Consider the following 21851-nt stretch of genomic DNA (forward strand, 5'->3'; position numbering starts at 1 on the left):
AGTGATAGGAATATGACAAGGAGTTTACACACACAGAAAAATAATATCAGCTTCATCATCCCTTCTACTCACATCATTCAAGTAACTTTCATTATTTTGTATCTCATCAGGAAAGATTGCACTTATGTATACAGGGGAGAGAATTCTGAAGAGAAGCTGTCTTTTGACGAATTAAACCTTTTATTATTCCTTCTTTACACTTCCTTCACTTACAACCATTTCATATGATGCAGATATTTACCTATCTCTTGCTAAGTGCCTTTTAGGGATTTGCATGTAACAGGAATATCCTCTGTGCATACAGCTCCAGAGCTCAAAGTTGAATTACAGAGCTCCACTGGAAGTGCAGTTAGACTCCGGTTTCCTTGTGACAGAATCAGAGACTGGTTTAGGTTGGAAGTGACTTTTAAAGACCACCTAGTCCATCCCCTCTGCAATGGGCAGGAACATCTTTCATCTAGATCAGGTTGCTCAAAGCCCCATCCAGCCTGGCCTTTACACTTCCAGTGATGGGGCATCTACAACTTCTCTGGGCAAACTGTTCCAGTGTCTCAAGATCTTCATAGTAAAAAAAAAAAAAAAAAAAAAAAAATCAAAAATCTTCATTTTATCCCATCTGAATCTACCCTGTTTAGATTTAGAACCATTACACCTTGTTCTGTCTCTACAGACCCTGGTAAAAAGTCTTTCTTCATTTTATAAGCTCCCTTTATATATTGAACGGCTGCTATAAGGTTTCCCCACGGGACCATATGACTCCCTGTTAACCAAATAGCAGGGATATTTACCACTTGAGAGTATTTAGCACAGAAATACTTTTGTTCTAATCTCTACATACATATAGATATGTCACCATAATCTTGTGAATGTCAGGAAACAAAGAAGAAAAAAGACCAGATGAATGATGTTGGTAGCCTGTGCCTTATACAGTCTATTTGGGATAAATTCAACTTGAATATTTACCAACGAAGTCACATGTAGAAACTGATTAGCCATGAAAGCAACTCTACTTTTAGCCTTATGCTGATGACCACGAAACTTCTCTTAAGGATCTTCTTTGATCAGTTCATAATTCCAAGGATGATTTTCCTTATTGGAAGAGTAACAAATTCCACTTGAGATCCATTAGTTCAACTCCAGGTATCTCACTCCAGCATCAATAATAAATGCTCCACACTCATATATTTGTTTTGCTGATGCACTAGAAAAGACAAAATCCTTTTCACTGTTCTCAAGATGTTTTGGCCATAAAGGGAGAATGAAGACAAAAATAACTTTTTAGTGTTTAGCTCAGCAGATCCATCTAAATATTTTGAAGCTACAATGCTGAGTAGGGAAGTTCATTTTCCTTTAGTCAGTCTTCTGTCCCTGGCTACCGAAAGTGTTCATTCATAGCAAAATCTTTCCTGTGTGAGTCATCAGTTTCACAGGTCTATCTTGCTTCCTGTAGAAAACAGACATTACCCCAGAAATATGCCTTGAGAAGCTGGGGGAATATCCTCCTGTGCAATCCCCAGGAGAAAAAAATACCCTCCTAGCTTCATTCAAAGCCTGGGCTTATTTTTGTGTAAAAATCTTCTGATTTCACTCATACTGCTACTGTCAGGAGTTCTTATGTCTGAGCATAGTGTGTTCACTATCAAGCAAGCTTGATTTTGTAAACTCCCTTTTCTTGCATCTCCTAAATAGCCCATCTGGCACTTGGAAATGTCCCTACTCCTGGTATTTGAACTTCTACCACATCTGTGATTTCCTGGTAGCTATATTATGGTCAAATATCAACCCTATCTCAATTTTTTTAGAAATGGAAATGAGTCTTATATAAAAATGTATGAAATGCCCTACTGAGTCAGACTGATGATCAGTCCAGTCTAGCATCCTTTCTTTGACAATGATAATAGAAGGCTATTTAAAAGGTCTTTAAATTCACCAACAAACCCAGCTCTTCAACTTTACAAAAAAGCAGAAGTGAAATGAGATAATTTAGTTCAGTTACTGTCAGATTAGACATGGAAATCCAAAGCTTATTTGTCTTGGAATAATTTAAGTAGCCATTACTACAGAAGCATCAAAGCCAAGGATGGTTTTGCTGGTTTTCTTCAGAGACCTCATTCCTGCTAAATATCCTCATAGAGTTTTAGGAACATGCTAGACTCTATGCAACAACATATCCAATACAGCATCCAGACAGGTTGAAGGGTGTTAACAACAGTTTTCTATCCCTCATTTCAGAGAGCTGGACTAGGAGCAGAATGCAGTGGGCACCAAGCCAAAATCAGGGCAAGAAAAATAAAAACGCTGGGCTGCACTGCGCTAACTAAAGAGCAGCACATCTCCATGTGATTGTTCAGCTCTAGAAGGAAACACTATAAGTTCATGCAATTCGTAAAGATCAGAGTATACACCCACACACCGTGGTCAGACTCCAGTATCTCTAACGCTTTGTGAATGGCTGCGGTTCAAGTCTTCGCTTGAACATTTCCTGTGAAAAAGATTTCACCACACCTCTTGGCAGTCGGCTCTATGGCCCAATTGATCTTCTAGTTGTAAAGGTTTTTCCTACTATTAAAGCAAAACTTTTTTTGCGTAATCCCATTATTCCTCATCACTGACATCCAGCAGTGTTTCATTCAATCTACGGCAAACCTCAAAAGGCTTTGGAAGAGCCCTGAAGGGAAGAAACAAATCAAGATCAAGTGGGAATTCAGGATTTCAATTTGTTCCTTTTTTTTTTTTTTTTTTAATTTGCTCCTTTGCTACAATTCCAAATTGATCAGATTTCTCCCTACAGATTATAGCCTGGATTGACAGTGTTTAACATAAAACAGTCAAGGAGGCTCCGGAAGGAATGTTCCTAACCTCCACCTTTTCAACTGATTATATCAAGCTTCCTTTATTCCTTCATCTCAAAATTCAAAATTTCTAGAAGCATTAAGGAGGAAAATAACATTGTTCTGACCAAAGCAACCCAGTTTATATTTTAATCAGCAGGTGAAATCAGCTCCTTTCAGAGAGTATCTGACACCTGTGTTCTTTGAAGACTAAAAGGAAAATTCTCCCGACAGGGGTCCCCAGTTGGGTGGGTGTTTCTGGCAGCAAACTAGGCTGGAAGGGCACTGGAACATCCTGACATACTTTTCTGGGCCAGTACAACATTGTGACTTTGCAATATTAGTTTGACTCAAAATACAGCATGTTAAAATGTCATAACACAATGCATTCACTTCACCGGAGAAATGAGGGGAAGCAGCAAGCACAACAATAATCAGAGAGGCAACAACTTCAGGAAGAATAAGATTGTGCCCCTTCCACAAAGGAAACCAGTCATAAATAGGATAACGCAGACATGAGTGACACTGAAATCAGAGACTCTTCTTCCTCAGTTTTCATAGAATTTTAGAAACCTCCATCTTCATACGAAAAGTGCCTAAGAAATTCAAAATAAAGCAATGTTTTCAGGGTCACATAGTGAGCCAGCTGCAAAATTACACTAGTACCAATTTTGAATACATCAGATAGAAAGGAATCCCTGTAAAGACACCAAGGGCTCATTTTCCTTATTCCACATTTATGCTTTGAGGGCTTTTTGTCTGGCTTTCCAATGTTTGCTTTCATCTCTCTTCTTTAAGGGGCAGAGTAGAATTTGCAGACAAAGAAGCATATTTCAATCAAAAACTGGATGAAGAAAAGACAAGAGCTTTTCTAGATTGCCTCAGGAAGGAGATGGAAGGCATGCTTTTATATTATTGTGGTATTTGGGCGAAGATGGAATATTACTCTGAAGAGGACAGTTTTCAAGCAATATCTTAAAAGAGGAACTGCAGATGGCCTATTGGACATTGAAGGGAGAATTTTTGCAGGCGGAAGGGCAGAATGAAAGAAGGGTCAGATATTAAAGCCGGCAAAGGGATCAGCTCAGGCAAGAAGCTGCGGGACATGTGAGAGAATAGGAATAGCCACAATACAGGTTCAGATACAACGTACAGTAGAGAAACTTGTTGCAAGTACCAAGACAAAGATGATCCCAGCACACCTGTGAACACACTGAGCAGTGTAGATATAGGGTGAATTTGTAGTACTAAAAGGCATTTAAGTGAAGACTGAAGTCTCAGCAAAGAGTAAGTTCTGGAGAATCTTATGTAGCTTTAAAGTGACTCCTCTCTGAAGTTAAATATTAGATTGATAATTGCTCTCAGTAGATGAAGTGCTGGCAGTTTAGAAAGAAGCAATATTTTACATTGGAGTTTCCACTCAGAGCAAAATTTTGTTAAGCTAAGGAGATGGCCCTTCATACTCATAAAAGTTCTATCTATATTTTCCATTAACTTCAACTAAAATGAAACAAAACAAACAATGACAACAACAAACCACAAAACAACAACAAACCACATCAAAAACAAGAACGTATTTCCAAAATATTTCAGCACATTTTGATTAGTGGTTAACAGCTGGTATGATTACAAGTGCTTATATCGCTCAGGAATCTCACTGTAATTTGGATTTTGACTTCAGATACACTAGCATGAAACTGTAAGTTTCCTGTTAAAATAGTAGGATTTATAGCAGGACAGAGCCAATGCAAATTTAGTAAGAACCATATCTTAAGTTCCAACTTTCCTTTTCTACTAATTCATCAGAAGCTGGGTCCTCTGACTACAATGACCAGCCATAACTTCTGACATTCAATGAAACAGGCCATGTTTTATGTTACTGTGGTAAATACATGTTCTCTACATCACTCCACCATGCCAGAGCACGTGTAAATTGGAAATAATCAGTGTTCAATCTAAAACTGTCAGCAGAAGGTTATGTTTGAGCTCAAGTTTTAGATGGTTGCCAGTAAATAATTCTGAATCTCTTTTTTGCCTTCTTACAGAAAGGAGTGGAAGCAGAACCATGCACCCCATTTTTTTATTCATCACTATGATATTCCTCTGCCAGAAGGCAAAAACCAAATCAAACCAAAATAAATAATTTTAAAAGAAAAGATCTGTTGTGGAAAAATACATCTGGAAGACTGTTTCTTATATTTACCTCCCAGTTCCTCAAAGTACATAGTGCTGATCACCACAGATGATATGGGGAGAGTGGGACACAGATTTACTGCAATTTGCAAGAGGAGAAATGAATCCAAACACATAGTATATAAACAAAGCACCAGCTTTCATACATGAAGAGGGATAAATTGACAGCGAGGTAGCTGAAAGGGGTGAAGAATATTATCAGCCACTCTTGTCAGGAAGGCAACTTAAGGAAGAGCAATAATTGCACTGATGTTGTCAGAGGCCAGCATTACCTGTAAATTATTTTTTGGATGTTCCAATAAAAGCAAGTTCAGTACAGTTTCCAGAAAACTCTATACTTTTTACTTCACAGGAACCTAGACTGATTTCCAAAACTAAGAATATGAAATTATTCACCTCTTAGGTATTGTGTCTCTAGTTTGGCCATTGTATTACAGAGCGAGATCTAGAGAAAGCCTGAGCTGCACCTTTACAATTCCCTGCTTTCCTTCTCACCCTACCCCTCCATGCCCTGCATTAGAATCAGTCTGCAGCAATGAACCATAGAGCCAAAGGAATAAATTCCCAACTCTGCACATTCGAAGTGTGTTTCTCCTGTTCCTACAGTTTAGTTCAGTTTTTGTTACTTTTCAAAGAAAGATTTCTCATTCCTTGGTGCAGACTGATCCCCAGTTGTAGGGGATCATTTTAAACATAACAGTGATTAGATGTGACCAGTCAAATCAACCTAAAGCTGCAAGCTCTAAACTGTTTGTACACATACACTGAGTGATGCTGCTACTTGCTCAAGCTACAGGAAACACATCCTCAAAAGAGTTCAGTTTGAAACCTGAAGGATCTCTTCAGTTACTTGCAAAGTCTAGGTTACAAAGATTACACTCGAGATTAGGATAAAGAAAAAAGGCCTTTGCTGGCTTTCATTGTATGCTAGATCTTTGAAGTTTACAGCAAAGGTGTAGAATAAACATTGTCAGCTCATCCTTTTCTTCAAATGGCCTCCCCATAGACAAGCTACAGTGGATGCTTCTCTTACTAATAAACTGCAAGGCTCTTCTGAGAAACAGGTGTGGGAGGGTAACAGACACAGAGATATTACACTGTCTTAACTGACAAGTGCTAGAGTATAAGACTTCCACTAAATGTAAGGAAGACCATGACCATATTTGTTTCATCAGCATTTTAAAAAACCCTAGCTTCTCTGTTAGAAGAAAATGAGTGAAGATGGATGAGGAATGTCTTTGAAAGAATCCTTACCTCCTCAAAATTAAACTATTGTTTTGTGTAGCGGAAGATCACATTCCAACATCTAGACACAAGTGTTAGAAATTGTAAAAAAGAAGGCATCCCTTCTGCTAAATCATTTTGGGTTTGGGGTGGGGGTATTTTGTTTTGTTTAAGAAATAAAAAAGGAGGAGTATCCATATATCTTTCATTTTTTCCCCAAAGGAAAAGCATTTTGACAAAAGCAAGCATTTATGCAAAGTACTCTTTCATGAATATGAGAGTTAGTAAGGATCTGCAAATCATTACCCTACATTCCTCAAAAGCTCACAAGACCTGTGGTACCACGCTTTGCCCAGCAATGACTTATCTCAGTTATTCAGAAAATTTTAAACCAATTAAAAAAAAATAAAAAAAAATGAGAGATTGAGAACCCAAACAGGAGACACTGAGTAAACTCAGCATCTATGTCCCATATGGGCTTATTAAGCAGAATCACTTGGTCAAGTAAGGGTAAGTTGACACAGACTCACAAGTGTTGTCAGGGCTGTGAGATTCCACTGCTTTTTGCAGAGTGCCTAAAGTTACTCCCACCTGTCTCCAAGTTATACAGGAATGTCAAATTAATTCAGGAAGGAAGGATTCTCTATTTCAGCTAATTACTAGAGAGCAAGCTGGATGGAGCAGTGCACACAGAGGGGTGGACTTGTTAGTGTGACATGTAGGTTAATACCAACCCAAGACCTCCTCCATCTCAGTCTCAGGTCTGAGTCCATGAATCCCATAGTGCATTCAGTCCTGACAACAAACACTGGCAGCTACTATTCATAAGCACAAAGCCATTTCCCCATTCACTTTTACAGTCATTCCTCACTGTAGCCCAAAATGAACTGATGCATTAGCTGGGGAGGAGGCAGGAAATGAGGGCTGACAGAAACCAGGATCCAGAGCCTGTTGACCTAACACCAACCTTATCATTTTACCTAGTGACAAATAGTAAATGGGTGAGGTTACTTCAAAGTTTTGGAGCTACAGCTTCAAACACAGCAATAGATTCTGTTGTATCTTTTTGTGAAGGTGCTCAGTTCACTGGGAAGAGGAACACTGTAATAGTAGCCAGCAGTATCCATAATAAAAGCCTGTCAATGACCTACTGACCTACCTGAAGGTTTCTGAGACTGAGTTTCCCCTTCTGTGTTCTGAATGGGAGATATGTGAGCCAGCAATTGCTGAGCATTACCAATTCAGAAGTTGATTGCTAAGTGACAACTGAAGTGCTTCCACTGTCCATTATTTAATCCACAACTCTTTTATTACTAAATTAATAGCTTTAAAATCAGGAGAGAGGCTCCTGGAATTCTGTGACTTTGGTTTCTAGGGTAGAACAAATGATTACCACCCCAGAAATGCCATCAGGTTAGAGTATAAGAAGATTAACAGCTTTCATTTAACATAGAAACCCCCCATTTTAAGGTAAAATATAGGAGATTTTAAATTAACATTAATGATAAGAAATCATGTTTTGAAAAAAAAAATACATATATGCTGATAATCCATTTGAGGAAGTGCCCTTCCTAAAAAAAAATGAGAAATACTGTCTTTTTACTACTGAGCAAGTTTGCAATACATGTAAAAATCACTCCCTGCAGAGATTCATCATGCTGGGTATTTCTGGCGAAGTATCTTCCTTGTACCTGGAATCTTGTCCTTTCTGCAGCATATACTTGGTAGTGAAGCATCGCTTGCAAGACTTTCTTGTGACCATCTGGTACCAAGCAGACAGCCCCTAGGATCTCCAGCACAGCAATCTTGGTCTTGATGTTCTCAGTCCGTAAACTCTGGGAGATGATGTTGATACTCTCTGGATGAGCCAGGACATGAGCCCGTCCTTGGGAGTTGTTCATCAGTGCCTTGATACACCCTATAACGGATGTGTGTATACGGCTCTCTGAGGTGTCATAGTCCATGCTCTTCAGGAAGTTTAGCAAACAGCTCAGGCCATCCAGCTCAATAAACCTGGTCACAAACCTGGGGGGGGAGGGGCAGGAAAGCAGGTAGGAAAAATAAGAAAAGTAGAGCAAATGCAAGTTATTCAAAAGATACCATATTATTCAATCCTGTGTCCATAAAATCTGGATAGTTTCCAGCCTCACATTCACAGAATAATTCCCAGGTATTTAAGAAAAACAAAACAAACAAAAAAGAAAGAAACAGACTAGTTAATAATGGTGTGGTACATAGTTTCAGGGTAATTATATTCTATCACCTGGTGACTGTTTGGTTGCCATATTCTTTGTTGCAGCTACCACCAAACACCTGCTATGGTCCACCCTAATAGTTGCTGCATTTTCAGGGTTGAATTGCTACATCTTACATACATGGTAATGCACACAAGATACGTTTTCATACATACCCATCACCACACTTTTAATTATGAGTTCAGATTATCTTGAAAACCATTTCTAGACTTTGGTCAAACTTTTAGCCAATACTGCTTATAGGCTGCCACATCCAGGAGTGGATACACTGACAAGCAAACTCTTCAACACTATATCTGTCAGCTCTACTGACTCCACACTCTGATCCTGTGAGATATATATATATGAATATATAAAGTTAAAATTCAAAAGATACATGTTCTTCAGTAAAAGGCAAAGCTCCTATAATGGCCTTGGCTGCATTTTTGTTTGATTGTTTGGCTTTAGTTTGAACAGGTATAATAAGGATGAGACAGGTCCACTGTCAACCTGCAGTAGCAAAATGTACAGTAAAACCATAATAAATACAAGAAATACAGAATGAAACAGTTACCAAATGACACCAATGAAGACTGAATATATAGTAGGACAAGTTTATTTTGACTATTGACATCACTAGACTTCTGTTTGTACTGTATTCTATCATAAAATTTGCGTTTCTTCAGGTTAAGATTACAGAAACAGAGGATGAAAGCAATGTAGGAGAAAGCCATTGGAAAAGTTTAAGGTTTTGTTGAAAACCAGGATTAAAAAATCCAAATGGGTCAAATTAGACCATGCAGACAGCCTCTTAGACAAATCAATAGAAATTAGTGGAATTATATGTCAGTTTGAACCAAGCATTCTAGCAATGTTTCATTTAGAGTCCCCAGGCTTAAAAATGAGCATTCAAAGAGATTAAAAAGCCTGCAAATAATTTGCCTAGATTGCCTTGTTTACCTTCTACCTTCTCTAACAGATTGTTCAGGCAGGTGCTCTTTTTTAGAATATCTAAATGCAAAACCATGTGAATTACACCTGAGTTTTCAATCTACCAAAATGGATGCCAGCAATAATACATCTACAACCACACTCTAAACAGTATCATGTAGAAAGGTACCTCAAACAAATGAAAATGAAACAATTGCCACCTGGATACTTCCTAACATGCTGTGTTTCTCTTTCATATCCTTAAGTGAGATGCTGTTCCTAATATGCATCAGTAATCAATGCACCATACTGAAAGACTGAATTTCACTGGTCTCTGTTCGTGTCTCTGCATCAGCAAGACAAACCTGAGTCATACTTATGTATCTCCTGGATAATACCGGCTTGACATATGTATGGTTTTCTGGTGGTTACACCCCAGAGCACACAGGAATTTTCAGGACCTACCTGAAAGTTATGCTGACTATGCTGATGGATTTGCCAACTTTCAGCTTGTTTGGGCCAGCAGTTTGACCAGAAACATGGCAAAGCCTGGTACTTTCAACAAAGTTTCAGTCTGAGGTTTGGATTTTGTTCAAAACTGAATTTCAAAGTGAATATCAGAGTAAGGGCAAGCACATACAGGAATATGTGCACATCAAAAATGAAAACAAGGTTTAGTTGAACCCCGCTAAGACATTCTGCCAAGTTTCACACATATCTGATTGCATGTTGCTTGGATGCATCATCTTGTCTACCCTAGCAAATCACAGGAGAAAAAGCCCCTCTGCCTCCAGGCCAGAGAGTGGGGTCAGCATTGTGCACCAGGAATTTGGTAAGTCGCTCAAAGGCAGTTTGTTATTTAAACTGATTATAGAAAGATTAAAACTTAGTTCAGTCTTTGTAATGCATACAGCTGCTAGCAAGCCAAAGAAGACTGAAGTAAGTGCATTCACGGCTAAATGAGTTACTGATAAGGATGTATTTGGAACCAAAATAAGCACAAAATCAACTTGTTACCAAACATTGTGATTCCAACAACGTCTGAGCATTTCTCTAACTGTGGGCCTAAAAAGCAGAGTTGCTCTTTGACTCTACTATGTAGGGACTAGCTTAGATTGTCCTTCTCCTCACCTCCAAATTTCAGTTCTATGAATCTATCCTATACTTTAGCTAGTCCCTTTAACTTTTCAATGAGAAAAAAAAAAAAAAAAAGCTAATGTTTTGCTGTTCTTTTCAGTTCCAGGGCTGAGGGAAGACTTAATATGGATACTTTTCTAAACATAGGGAGCTCTATTGACAAAAGAAATAATCCTGGAGATGCAGCTGAACAAAAGGTCCCTTAAACATACTTTTGGATTGATTACCTGGTCTTATGACAAGACATATGAGGCACTACAGCCTTCGTGTATTTTAGCTTGAAAACATGAAAAAAATGGTAAATGCACAAAAGTCACATTGTCCCAATTAAGTACGACCCCTTACTAAATTCACTGGCAGAGAAATTTTTCTAGGATTGTTTGGATGAGGTCATTCCAAAAAGGAGGCATGCACATGAAAGTGGTGTCTGCCACGACCTTGATTAATGACATAATTTAAAACAATGTTGGGACTTTCCTGTTCTCTTCCTACTTCAGAGTGCAAACAGTAAACTGCATTATTCAATAGGAAGCAAAATGAAGTACCTTCCCATTTCAGCTGACATCAGAAGCAGCAATTAAATTATGATTTTCACCTTTCTTTTCCAAAACACTTTCCAAAACACTCTGGAAAAGCCAGAAATCATGCAAGAAGAAGATAAAGAAATGGCAATAGGAGTTTCAGAGCCAACAGACACTCAGTATGAGAATTTGTTCAGTGCAAGCATGTCTGTCAGGAGGTATGTGTGGAACTGTCTGTACAGGAGAGAAGAAGAAGTGGGAGTTTAGCTGATAGGCTGAAAGCCATAATACTCACACTGTTTGCTGTTTGTGCATCTGCCTGTAAGCAGGGACGTGTTTGTATGTACAGGCAAACCCAACTTCTACACATAAAGTACCTTCTTCCTCAGAATATGCACGTGTGTGACTAACTGCCATCCTATACGTCCTGCATGCTGCAAAATAAGGTCTTGTTCTAGACAAGAAGGTGTAAAGTTAAGCACATTTGCCAATGCATTCTGGCTAACACATTCAAAAACTGAAGTGTAAATAAAGCAGAATGTGTTTTAATAGGTGCTAAACAAGCAAATTAAAGCCTAACCTCACCTCAGACTCTCACTTGACCAGTTTAGCACACTTTAAAAGGCAGAGTGCCTCTTAGCCTTTCAAGTTTTAGAGAGTGATGATCAGAATGAGTTAGCTAGCTCTAATAACAAACCTTTCATCCAAATACAGATGAGGCTCAGCCTAAGAGGTAATGACCCACTGATGGATTCCAAGTGTGAGGGGGGACAGCCTCACTGTGAGACTTAATCCAGCTCAGGAAAAACAAAAAGATCATATGCTGTGGGTGTGCAGAGAGCAGGATGTTCCCACCCTGTTAACAGCCAAGGCTACGCTTCCCTGCAGCATCAGTTTCTGAAAGGGGGCACACATAATCCTGACAACTACTGAACTGCTGAAAAATTCAGCATAATAGGTTTTACTTGCTGGATGCATAAATGACCTTCTCCAGTATGTACTTGAATGCAATATGGCTAAATCAAACAACAACAACAACAAAAACCAAAACAAAACAGGAGGTAACTCTGAGTTAAAAAAAAGCTACATAGAAAAGCAGACAGCAAAGGGAATTAGTGATGCTTCAGGCTAAAGGAGGTATTTTTATGGGTTTCCAAAATGTGATTTCTTTTTCCAATCACTTGTAAGTTTTTATTTTTGCTACACTTCTGAAACTCTATTTTCAGGCACTAAAATACCAGCAGAAAAGCTCTTCTCTCACTGCTTCTGTCCAACAGTTTGTCATCACAGTTGCTTATAGTCCTAAGTTCTTACAAACCTAAAAGAAAATGTGTTTCCTTACAAGATGCAGATGTAGGTTTTTCTTGTCTGAGGCTGGGGTTGTTCTTGCATGCTGGAACATAAACTGGCTTTATTATTTCAGGGCAGCTCCTAAATATCAGAACAAAATACACTTGCTCAAGTGGGGCCAACTAGCTGCCCAGCGATGCTTGTATCACCTTTTCTCTCCAAAGAGGAGATGAATCTAAGTTTGGGTAAGGCTGCTTCAGCTTTTGTTGTTATTAGAACTGGTGAGTTGGAATAGAGGCACGGATTAGTACCATTACTCTGCATTTTGTTCTAGCAGAGACACAGTTCTACAGTAAAATAAAACATGGAGCCAAGCATATGCATTTTTCTTCTTTTGATTCCTCTAGATCAGAGAATTCAAGCAGAGGAGTCTCTTGGTCAGCTGTCAGAGCCCCTGTGTACCCTACCATGACAAATGGATTCCAGACAGTCCATCCTGTATGAATTTTCTCCTTTTTTTTTTTTTTTATTTTCTTCAGAGGTCTGATGAACAGAAGTGGCAAGGAAAATAGGATTTGATGTCCAAATTCAAATAGAAAGACTAGTATTTTGAAGGTTTGGGTATAGTACTGCTTATGAGAGGGATTTGATGAAGTAGAGGGCCTCTCTACTGCAACCTTTCCATCAAGAAAAAATTGGCTTGTTGATCAGGCATTGGCATACAGCCCATTTGGCAGCTAACGAATTGAGTCGCTGGAAATTAGTTGAGACATAGGACTTAACTCAAAATTTGGCTTGGCTTAACTATTGAAAAAAAAAAAAAAGCCCCATAGCCATCGCCAGCGATTTAGAAGACAACACTTTATAGGGCAGCTTGTAGATGCTTTTACTGAAGCTTGTTAGGGTTATTATAAACAGATGAAGCAACAGGCTGTTGTCAAGGGGATCCAGCAGAAGCAATATAGGTCTGAGCAGGAAAACCTTGCAGGGCTTTGAGTGAAAGACATTTCTGTTTCTTCTTCTCTTTTGACTTGCTCTCAACAAGGAAGCCAGGCTGTTCTATTCAAAATGACAGAGCAGAACAACCAATGGTCACCACCAAAGTGTTTCAGCTAGACATAACAAAGAGTCCTTGCTGCTGTGGCTACACTCAATGAAAGCTATCACTTTCACAGAGGAAGCATCAAACTTGCTCCACAATCATGTAACACAGTTGCTACATCAAGTCTCAACAACACAGCACTTTGGTTTAAAGACCTTGTGAGGGCTGGGAGTTCGGCAGTTGTCTTAGCTTCCAGTTTAACATAAAGTCCAGCTGCATTTTGCTGTGTTCTCTGCTTTAAGATAGCAATAGACAGGATCAAACAGTCACTTATTCCCTTGGGTTAGGTCTCAATATAGGCCACTGCTTCTACACTTCCACATTAAAAGCCATCACCCTACCCACATGCTAAAGTTATCAAAGTCCGATGAATCATTATGCCTCAGAAGAACATCAGGATCTGTCTTTGTGCTCTCTTACAGCCCATCACAACGGGAGGTAAAACACTGAGGTTTAAGCTGATGTGCTCTACCTTGTACTTGCTGTGAGGTGAGAAGCTGCACATACTCAGCTTTTGAAACAATGAAAGGGAGAAGCACAATCAGAACTTAGCTCTGCAAGAAGTTCCAGAAATATCTTCATCTCAAGTAAGCATAACTGCAATACAAATTCTCTGATATAATTTTGGGGACTGCTATTTATTTATTCATTCATTCATTCATTTGCTTATTTATTTATTTAATTGATTTGTTTGGTTAGCCTCCCCCTCCCCCCAAAAAAAACCACAACCTTGTTTGATTAGGCATTATTGAAGCTCTCTTAAACTGTAATTTCAGCATAGTGTGGATGCAAACATATTTGGCCTATTTTGGGGCCAACAGAAAGACAGTCAGAAGCTTTTTGACTGATCGTTTCCTGAGATCAAATTAATTATAGTTGTTGTTTCTGCACAATGCTCTTATAAGTGTCAAATGGGAAAAGTTTCCATGCTAGTCAGTTGCTATTGTTCAGAGCTTTGTTCCCATAAAAACAAAGGTGACTTTACTTTCAAAGACAGAGTACTCAACAAAGTCTCTTAATATTTCTGTACGCCACAGTTACACATAGAACAGGAAGAATGCCAAACCAGGTGATGTCAGATGGATTAGCTGCTTTGTACCAAACAGTTCACATTACTAAAGATAAGGAGAAGCTTGAATTCAAAGTTCAGAGTAGAGGCTGAGATTCTGCCCAACATAGTCAGATTACATGGGATGTTCAGGGGACTATGAAGTCTAAAATCTAATTTTCATAGTCATTAGCTGTGTTTGCACAGAGCTATCATAGGTTTTCCACAGCAAACTGTGTCTTTCATTTTCCTGAAGCGATGTGCCTCAACATTAGTATGCCTCCCAACTAGCCAGGTTCAGACCAGGGACTGCAGGGCTCTCTGTGGACTGTCTGAAATATCAGAGAGGCTTATGTGAGGTGACACAATGAGGTTTCTGTCCTTGCCACTCTTTCCCATGTCACATCTGACCATAGGGAGGCAATGAATGGTGATGAAAGGCAAACAACATTACCTCATGGGCTGAGTCCGCAGAGCTGTCTTCAAGTCTTCAACTATTTTATTTTTCATTTCTGTTTCTTCTTCATCGAAAGCATACAGAGTCTGCATCTGTTCAGAAAAGAAGATGACAATCAGGAAAGTTCGGGCTGCCTGGAAGCTAAGAGACAAGCTGGGAATGATGAAAAACAACTATTTCATCAACCCATGCAGAGGTGCCTGCCGACCTCTCACCAGGAAAGCAGTGCCTCAGCTACAAAACTGAATCCAGATGAAGCTGCTCATGTGGAATGGCAGCAGCATCGTGCTTTGCCACACCAGCTAAAATAGGGTTCTCAGATTACCCCCCAATAATCATGCTTGCAAGTATGCCCTCAGAAAACTGTACCTAATTTGGAACAGTGATCTGCTGTGGTGATCTATGGATATGTGAGGCAAAGTGTGTACGGAGATGTAATTTCTTTTATTAGACTGACATGGCTGGAGGGATTTGAGGCAGGGGGGAGGAATAAAAAGAAAAAAAAAAAAAAAAGACATATCAGGTTTCAAAGTATGAAAGCTTTTTCTTCAAGAGACTAAATAGCCTGCAAGGACCCTAAATTACAGTTTGTATACATACAAGTTTGACTTTTCTCCCCCACCCGAAGTATATCACCTGATTTAAGATACTGATTTTCTCTATATACTTTGTCCTTACTAATTAGGAACATTTACTGCAAAAAGCTGGAATGTCATAAACTCCCTGTCCCTGTTTTTTAACAGCAGATGGAGGACTAGATTTTCCCCCAGTATGCAGCATGAGATAACTACAGCTTGCAGTCAACTGGAACTGAAGATGCTGTGAGTCACCTTAAATTAGGGTGAGAGACAATTAGTGGAATACACACAAAAAATAAGGTTCTCAAAGTCATACAATACCATTTTAAAAGTGGTATGTCGGGAAATCATGGTTCCAGATCTACACTCAGTGCCACTTCGACCTTGTGATGAGAAACAAGACTCTGGAGTGCCCATCACATATACCATCCAGGCTCACAATTTCAATGCGTGACATTTTAAGCAGTCAAGACTCAGTGCTGGAAATTGTTAGCCTATAGCTATGTCTTCTTCATCGCTTTAATTGTACAACAGAGAGGATAAATGCCTCTCTTATTGGCAGGACTTCTGTGGGGTATCACTCAGTGGTATGTGGAAAGCAGCTCTGAACCGCTTCTCAAATGAATAACCCGATTAAACTAGTATCATCTGTCAGGGATCTGATATTATACTTCTCTGTGGTGGAATCTGAGTAGCTACAATTATGGCCCATTACAGCAAAATATTTAAGTTTTTTTTTTACTATTCAGCAACCACCAAAGAAAACCTTCCTCTTGCTGGAACTTCCTTTAGCTCCCCCTACACACACCTCACTTCCCTTGGAAGTGCTCCCATGTTGCTTGCTTTTGCAAACCATGTGGTGCCAACACATGTTGGATCTTGAGGGTGGTCATTTGGCTACAGGCTGTTGCTGTCTTATGCTGAACAGCTGGCACAGGGAGATGTGTTTAACTCTAGGGGTCCTCTCTCTGATCCATGCTAAAGTCAAATTCACTCAGTAACAGAGCAAGCTATTTCCTGCCCTAATGGAATGACAGAGCGCTACTGATGGAAAATGAGCTGATGATGTTTTATCTTTTGCCAGCATCCTCCGACAGCCAGAAACATAAATTGAAACGCTTAAGCCAAGCTATATATGATCCCCCTCTTTGAAAAATAAACAGAAATCCTGAGCAGGCATTATGGAATCTCAATGGCAGAGTCCTGGGGTGTGATTTGGGGCTTGATTTGTATTTTCTTGGGTGACAGCCCATCTGGTCATCTTTCCTTTGGCCCATAAATGCTCCTTTGAAAGGCTCCCATTCCTCCAACCGCTTAATTTCTCCTCTGAGCCATTGTTGGGGGGAAAGCAAATGGATGGTAGGAAGGTGCTCAACAGTATTTTGTTCAGAGTGAAAAGGCTCATTTCCAAATGAAACAAATACAAATAATCCTGCCTTTACAACAGAGAGTGATTATAGAAAAAACCCTTTTGTAAAGCTGCAGGCAGCCAAGAACCCTTCATTTCTCACTCCTGTGCATGGCCAGGAACTCAAATCCTCATGCCCTCTCTAAAGAGAGACTGGTCACACGTTTGTATTATGAAATAGCTTTCTCAGCAAGAGTTATAGAAAACGTAACTGTCCCTGGGAGACAGAGGGGAGGGAATTGTCATTAGTTGAGGCTGGATTTCATTATTGTGGCTGACTGATGAATTGCTTTCCTGAACTACAAACTGCACTCAAGGACTAACGTCTGCTGTGCTGAGGATGTAGCCAGTTACTGTCAGTTAACCAAACTTATCAGGAAGAGGTAGCAAAATAGTGCAAGGTGCTTATCTAGTTCCTAAAAAGTGGTATATAGAATGCTCTTTTTTACAAGCGTATTTTGTATATTTCAAGCTTTCCAGATTAAGCGCATCATCCAGGGAAGTATAGCATCCAGTTACTTGATTTGCCAATTTGAAAAAATCCACAAATTTGTGAAAACAACCATTCATATGGAATTTCATGTGTAAAACTTCAGGTAGTCCAAGAAATTACTTTTAAAATTTGGCTCCATTTAAAATGAAATATTTTAGTCTTTTAAAAGCACAAATTAATTCCCACACCTTGTACAAATGGCTAATCATTCTCCTAAACTGCTGGGAAAGAAAGTACAGGACCACAATGACAGTATGTGTGAGAAAAAGAGAGAAAACAAGAAAAAAGAAAGAAAAAGGGCATGAACTAACATCAGCAATACACACTATGATGGACCTAGTTTTACTTAACAGTCTCACACAAATGAAATTAAAGAAAGAAACAAATAGAGTAGTGAAAAAATAACCTGGATATTCTGATTTTTCATTATAGTCCAAGATCTTTCTTTAGATCTTGTATAAAATCATAGTTAACAATGTGTCCTCATTATTGAAATCACTTCCTGCTCATAAACAAATACAAGCAAAATCACAATTCAAAATTTAGTACAAAAAATACTATATTGCATGCCTCTTATGTCATACCTGCACAATACGACTTCAAAAAGATTTCTTCAAAGCAAACAAGTCAGTTGAAATTCTAGATTCATCACATCCATAACTACATTAAGGCTGAACTAAGAGAATAAACTATGAATAGTAAACTATTAATAAATATAATGCAAAAATCTGAACTTTTAAGCAAATAAGTTTAAAGTAACACAGATGTCACCCAACCCAGATAGAAGAGAAAGCTGTCATCCACCTGATATATTCTGCTGAAAGATATCTATTTTTAATGCTCTGTGTAGCTGCTGTGCCCTGAACAAATGCTTTCTGAGTCAAGGAAAAGTGCCTGGATACAGCTGTATTTATTAATTTTGACCCCTGTCTCATTCTGTTGACTGAGCCATCTCTCCAGAAAAGCTGGATCTGCAACTATTGTTCACCTGAAAGTCTCTCTGTGGAAATGCATTCAGAGCCAGGCTCATAAAAGCAACACAGTGCTCTCAGAAGTTTTCCTCCCCAGTAACATGAGGGTTGTGTTTATTTGTGCTGCCAAGCAGACATTATCACAGGGTGAGGAGGGCAGGAGAAGCACAGGAAGGTTTCTTTACATCTGATATTAAAAAACCAGCTGCTGCTTTTTTAAGAAAAGAAAATTTGTGTGTTGATGAATCAACAGAAGATGACAATGACCTGGCTAATGGAAGTGGTCTTTGATTGTGGGCATGCAACCTGCCCACAATCACCAGTATTATCTATAGCACATCAGAGGCATCAGACGACTGGGCAAATTTGGAGGCTTCTCTTTCTAAATGAGACATCACTAGCAGCTGTTCCTTTCTGTTGATGACTGGTCTAGAAGAACCTCTTCCAATGATCTATTTGGTCCCTTCCTTTCAGTGAGGCTTCCTGAAGGACAGGACAGTCCCTCCACAGGAACCGCATACTGCAGAGTAGCGAAGAGATCCAGTCTTACTATCATACACTCTTGTGAGAATTGGGTCTAAAACCTGTTAAAATCTAAAAAGTAACAGCAACAGAAACAATTCTGGGGACAGAACTGTGCCTAAAATGTATGGCTTTTTGAACTGGATCAAGAATTTGCGACCTGAAGTACTTCCTAACATAGTGATCTAAGGTTACAAGTAGGGAATATCAAACTTGTCAGGAATCGCCACATTGCTCTCCAGCAAAATCTATGAGGGGCAGATATGACGGGTAATGTCGCAGTGGGTCTTCTGAGAAAATGATCCTTGCGCACAGGGGCCTTGGCCTGATGAAATGCACAGAAAGATATTTAATGATATCAGCAGGATATCTGTTTCATCAGAGGGTAGGGAGAACATTTTTGCCAAGTTAATATACATGAAAAGATCTTCATAATTAAACAAAAGGATATAGAAAAAGATGTGCAAGCCACATGTAAAAAGATTCTTGAGCAGTTAATTCATAAGACATGCAAAGATTAAATTTTATTAAAAAAAACAGGACTTAAGGCATTTTAAACTAACGCTTCTGTGATTATTGCTACCATTTCAAATCTAATACTTCTTGCAGTATTCATAATTAAAATATTGCAATATCTGATAGTGCCTAAGAGATATAAACTGAAATAGAATAGACCGTGTCAAGAAGCAACATGAAACACGTTTTTCTTTCACCACTTCTGAGCCAACTCCACTTGGATGCAGTTAAAACAAACAAACAAACAAACAAAACAAACACAAACAAAACAAAACACAAAACAAAACAAAAAACCAAACAAACAAAAAACAAAACAAAACAGAACAAACAAAACAACAAAAAAAACAACAAAAAAACCCTCTACCACTAAATTTAGGACTGAAATTATAAGGGACCCAAAATAACCATTTGGAAGTTAAGAATCTCAGAGGTCTAAATAATAATGAATAGGACATGTCTTTTAAAGTGTGTTTGAGCTGGTTATCAGCTGCATTACTCTAGTTTTCCGCTGATACAATTCCTGTGAAATCAAGTCAACTAAGTTTCACCTGCCTAAAAGCAAAGCAACTAACTGGTAAATCAGAAGTAAGGATTTTAACCGCAGTGTGTCTTCTTAATACTTCAAGCATAAGAGTAAATCATAAGGCTTAAAGCCAAATAAAAACTTACAAGTCATTCAGCGCTGAGGCATGCAAACAACATTATAGGGCTGGTGTTTATTGGCGCTCTTAAAACGTGTTTAAAATTAGAAACATAGGCCAAAATATAGTCTCATTCCATGGAACTGCTCCAGATTTACGATAGTGGTGTGTACGTACTCCAGGTTTACATCAAGATCATTTAAAGACTAATCCAAAAGTCACTGAAATCAATGGAAAATTTTTCAGTAGATTCAAGAAGCCTTGGATCAGATCCTACCAGAAGTATTTGGCTCAAGTGACACTGAAAGGCTTCATACTAATTTTTTTTTCCTTAATAGCCCTCGTAGAGCAAATTTGTTCAGTCAGGAAATAAAAGCATAGTACCATGCCAGTCACAAAATCTCAATCTCTTTTCTCAAAACAAGTTCATATTCTTTCTGTTCCATTACTTTGCCCCAAGAAAATCTGGCATGAAGGAAGGTGATCATTTTGGTTATTCATGACTCAGAGTAGAAAGCAGTTTTTATTTTATCCTCTTACAGTAAGTTATAATAACTTCTAAATCTTGCTTTTTTTTTTTTCTTCACTGAGCAAGACATATTTTACCATGTGGAATGCATCAGTATTGACACATTAAGCATCCATTTGGGCATTATTTTTATGAAATTATTTTATATCTCATAACGATGACACAAAAGGTGAAGAAAAGCCTTTAGAAATCAAACACAAAAACATATGTAAATAAACAAGGTGTGCTACCTAGGATGCTAGGAACAGAATGGTATAATCACTTCTGCTGGTGACCTGCTCTACTGGTATGTCAGAGGAAGAGATGTATTATACAGCTATTGAGCAAGGACAATTAAATAAAGTTTTCCTCAAATATCTTGTTGGCTTGTATCTGATGTCTAAGGTGTTACAGTCCTATGTTCCTCTCTTTATCTGATCTTACATAAGTAGGTATTATCTTACATAAACAACTACCTTTTCTTTGATTCTTCTACTAAACAAATAATCCCAGTGTTATTTTGTAGATTAGTTAGAATTTACTGGAAACCAGACAAAAAACCAAAAGTTTACCTAGTTTTCAAATAGTTGTTTTTCTGATTCACCAAATATTCTCTTGTTCTTCTATTCTTAAGGGATAAATAGGGCTCTTGGTTCCTTCTTGTCCGTGATTTTGTACAGTCCTTACTTACAGGCTACACTTCAGACTCTTCTCGGAAAACTGAATTATTTCACCTCTACATGGCCCAAATGACACACAGGTCTCCAAAAACACTAACTGCAATTAAAAGTGCAGTTCTGGAAAAAGATACTTTCAACTGTCAATGTTTCAGACTGGCTAGCCCTGCCAAGACATAAGTATGTGTGTGTGCATGCACTGAAAGCTAGCTTTACGTTAACGTTCCTCAAAATTTCCGAAACAGGGGTCATAGCTGAACTACCTTTGTACTCCAACAACACTCAAGAGCATGACAGTCTCTTCAAGATCATTATGGTCTACTGCAGTTTAAACCAGCTGAATTGTACAGTAATTCAGAAAAGACAGCCATTTTTGTCTCTTCCTTTCAGGACCAGTGCCAATGAACAGAGATCTAAGGATCAGGGCTATACTTTGGGATCAGCTTCACAGCTGGCACGTTAATAATTTTAATCATCAATCTCATTACTCCAGCTCTTAATTTTCATTCCCGGATATAATTTGATTATCTTCAGTGTCCAGTACTGCAGAAATAAAAACTGGAAATGTTT

The 21851-nt window shown here is 38.6% G+C and overlaps 1 protein-coding gene across 5 annotated transcripts in view; it reads right to left on the reverse strand.

The window, feature by feature from the left end:
* The window catches only part of DAAM2 (dishevelled associated activator of morphogenesis 2), a 214598-nt gene that overhangs the window by 64542 nt on the left and 128205 nt on the right, over positions 1 to 21851 (reverse strand). For all 5 annotated transcript variants that reach the window (XM_065833150.2, XM_065833147.2, XM_065833151.2 and 2 more), the window contains 2 exons: positions 14965 to 15059; positions 7940 to 8273 (listed from right to left, as the gene is read on the reverse strand). In XM_065833150.2, the coding sequence (XP_065689222.1) occupies positions 7940 to 8273; positions 14965 to 15059 (429 nt within the window). The remainder of the gene's footprint in view (positions 1 to 7939; positions 8274 to 14964; positions 15060 to 21851) is intronic.

The sequence above is a fragment of the Patagioenas fasciata genome, chromosome 3 (assembly GCF_037038585.1).
Source record: "Patagioenas fasciata isolate bPatFas1 chromosome 3, bPatFas1.hap1, whole genome shotgun sequence".
Taxonomy (NCBI): domain Eukaryota; kingdom Metazoa; phylum Chordata; class Aves; order Columbiformes; family Columbidae; genus Patagioenas; species Patagioenas fasciata.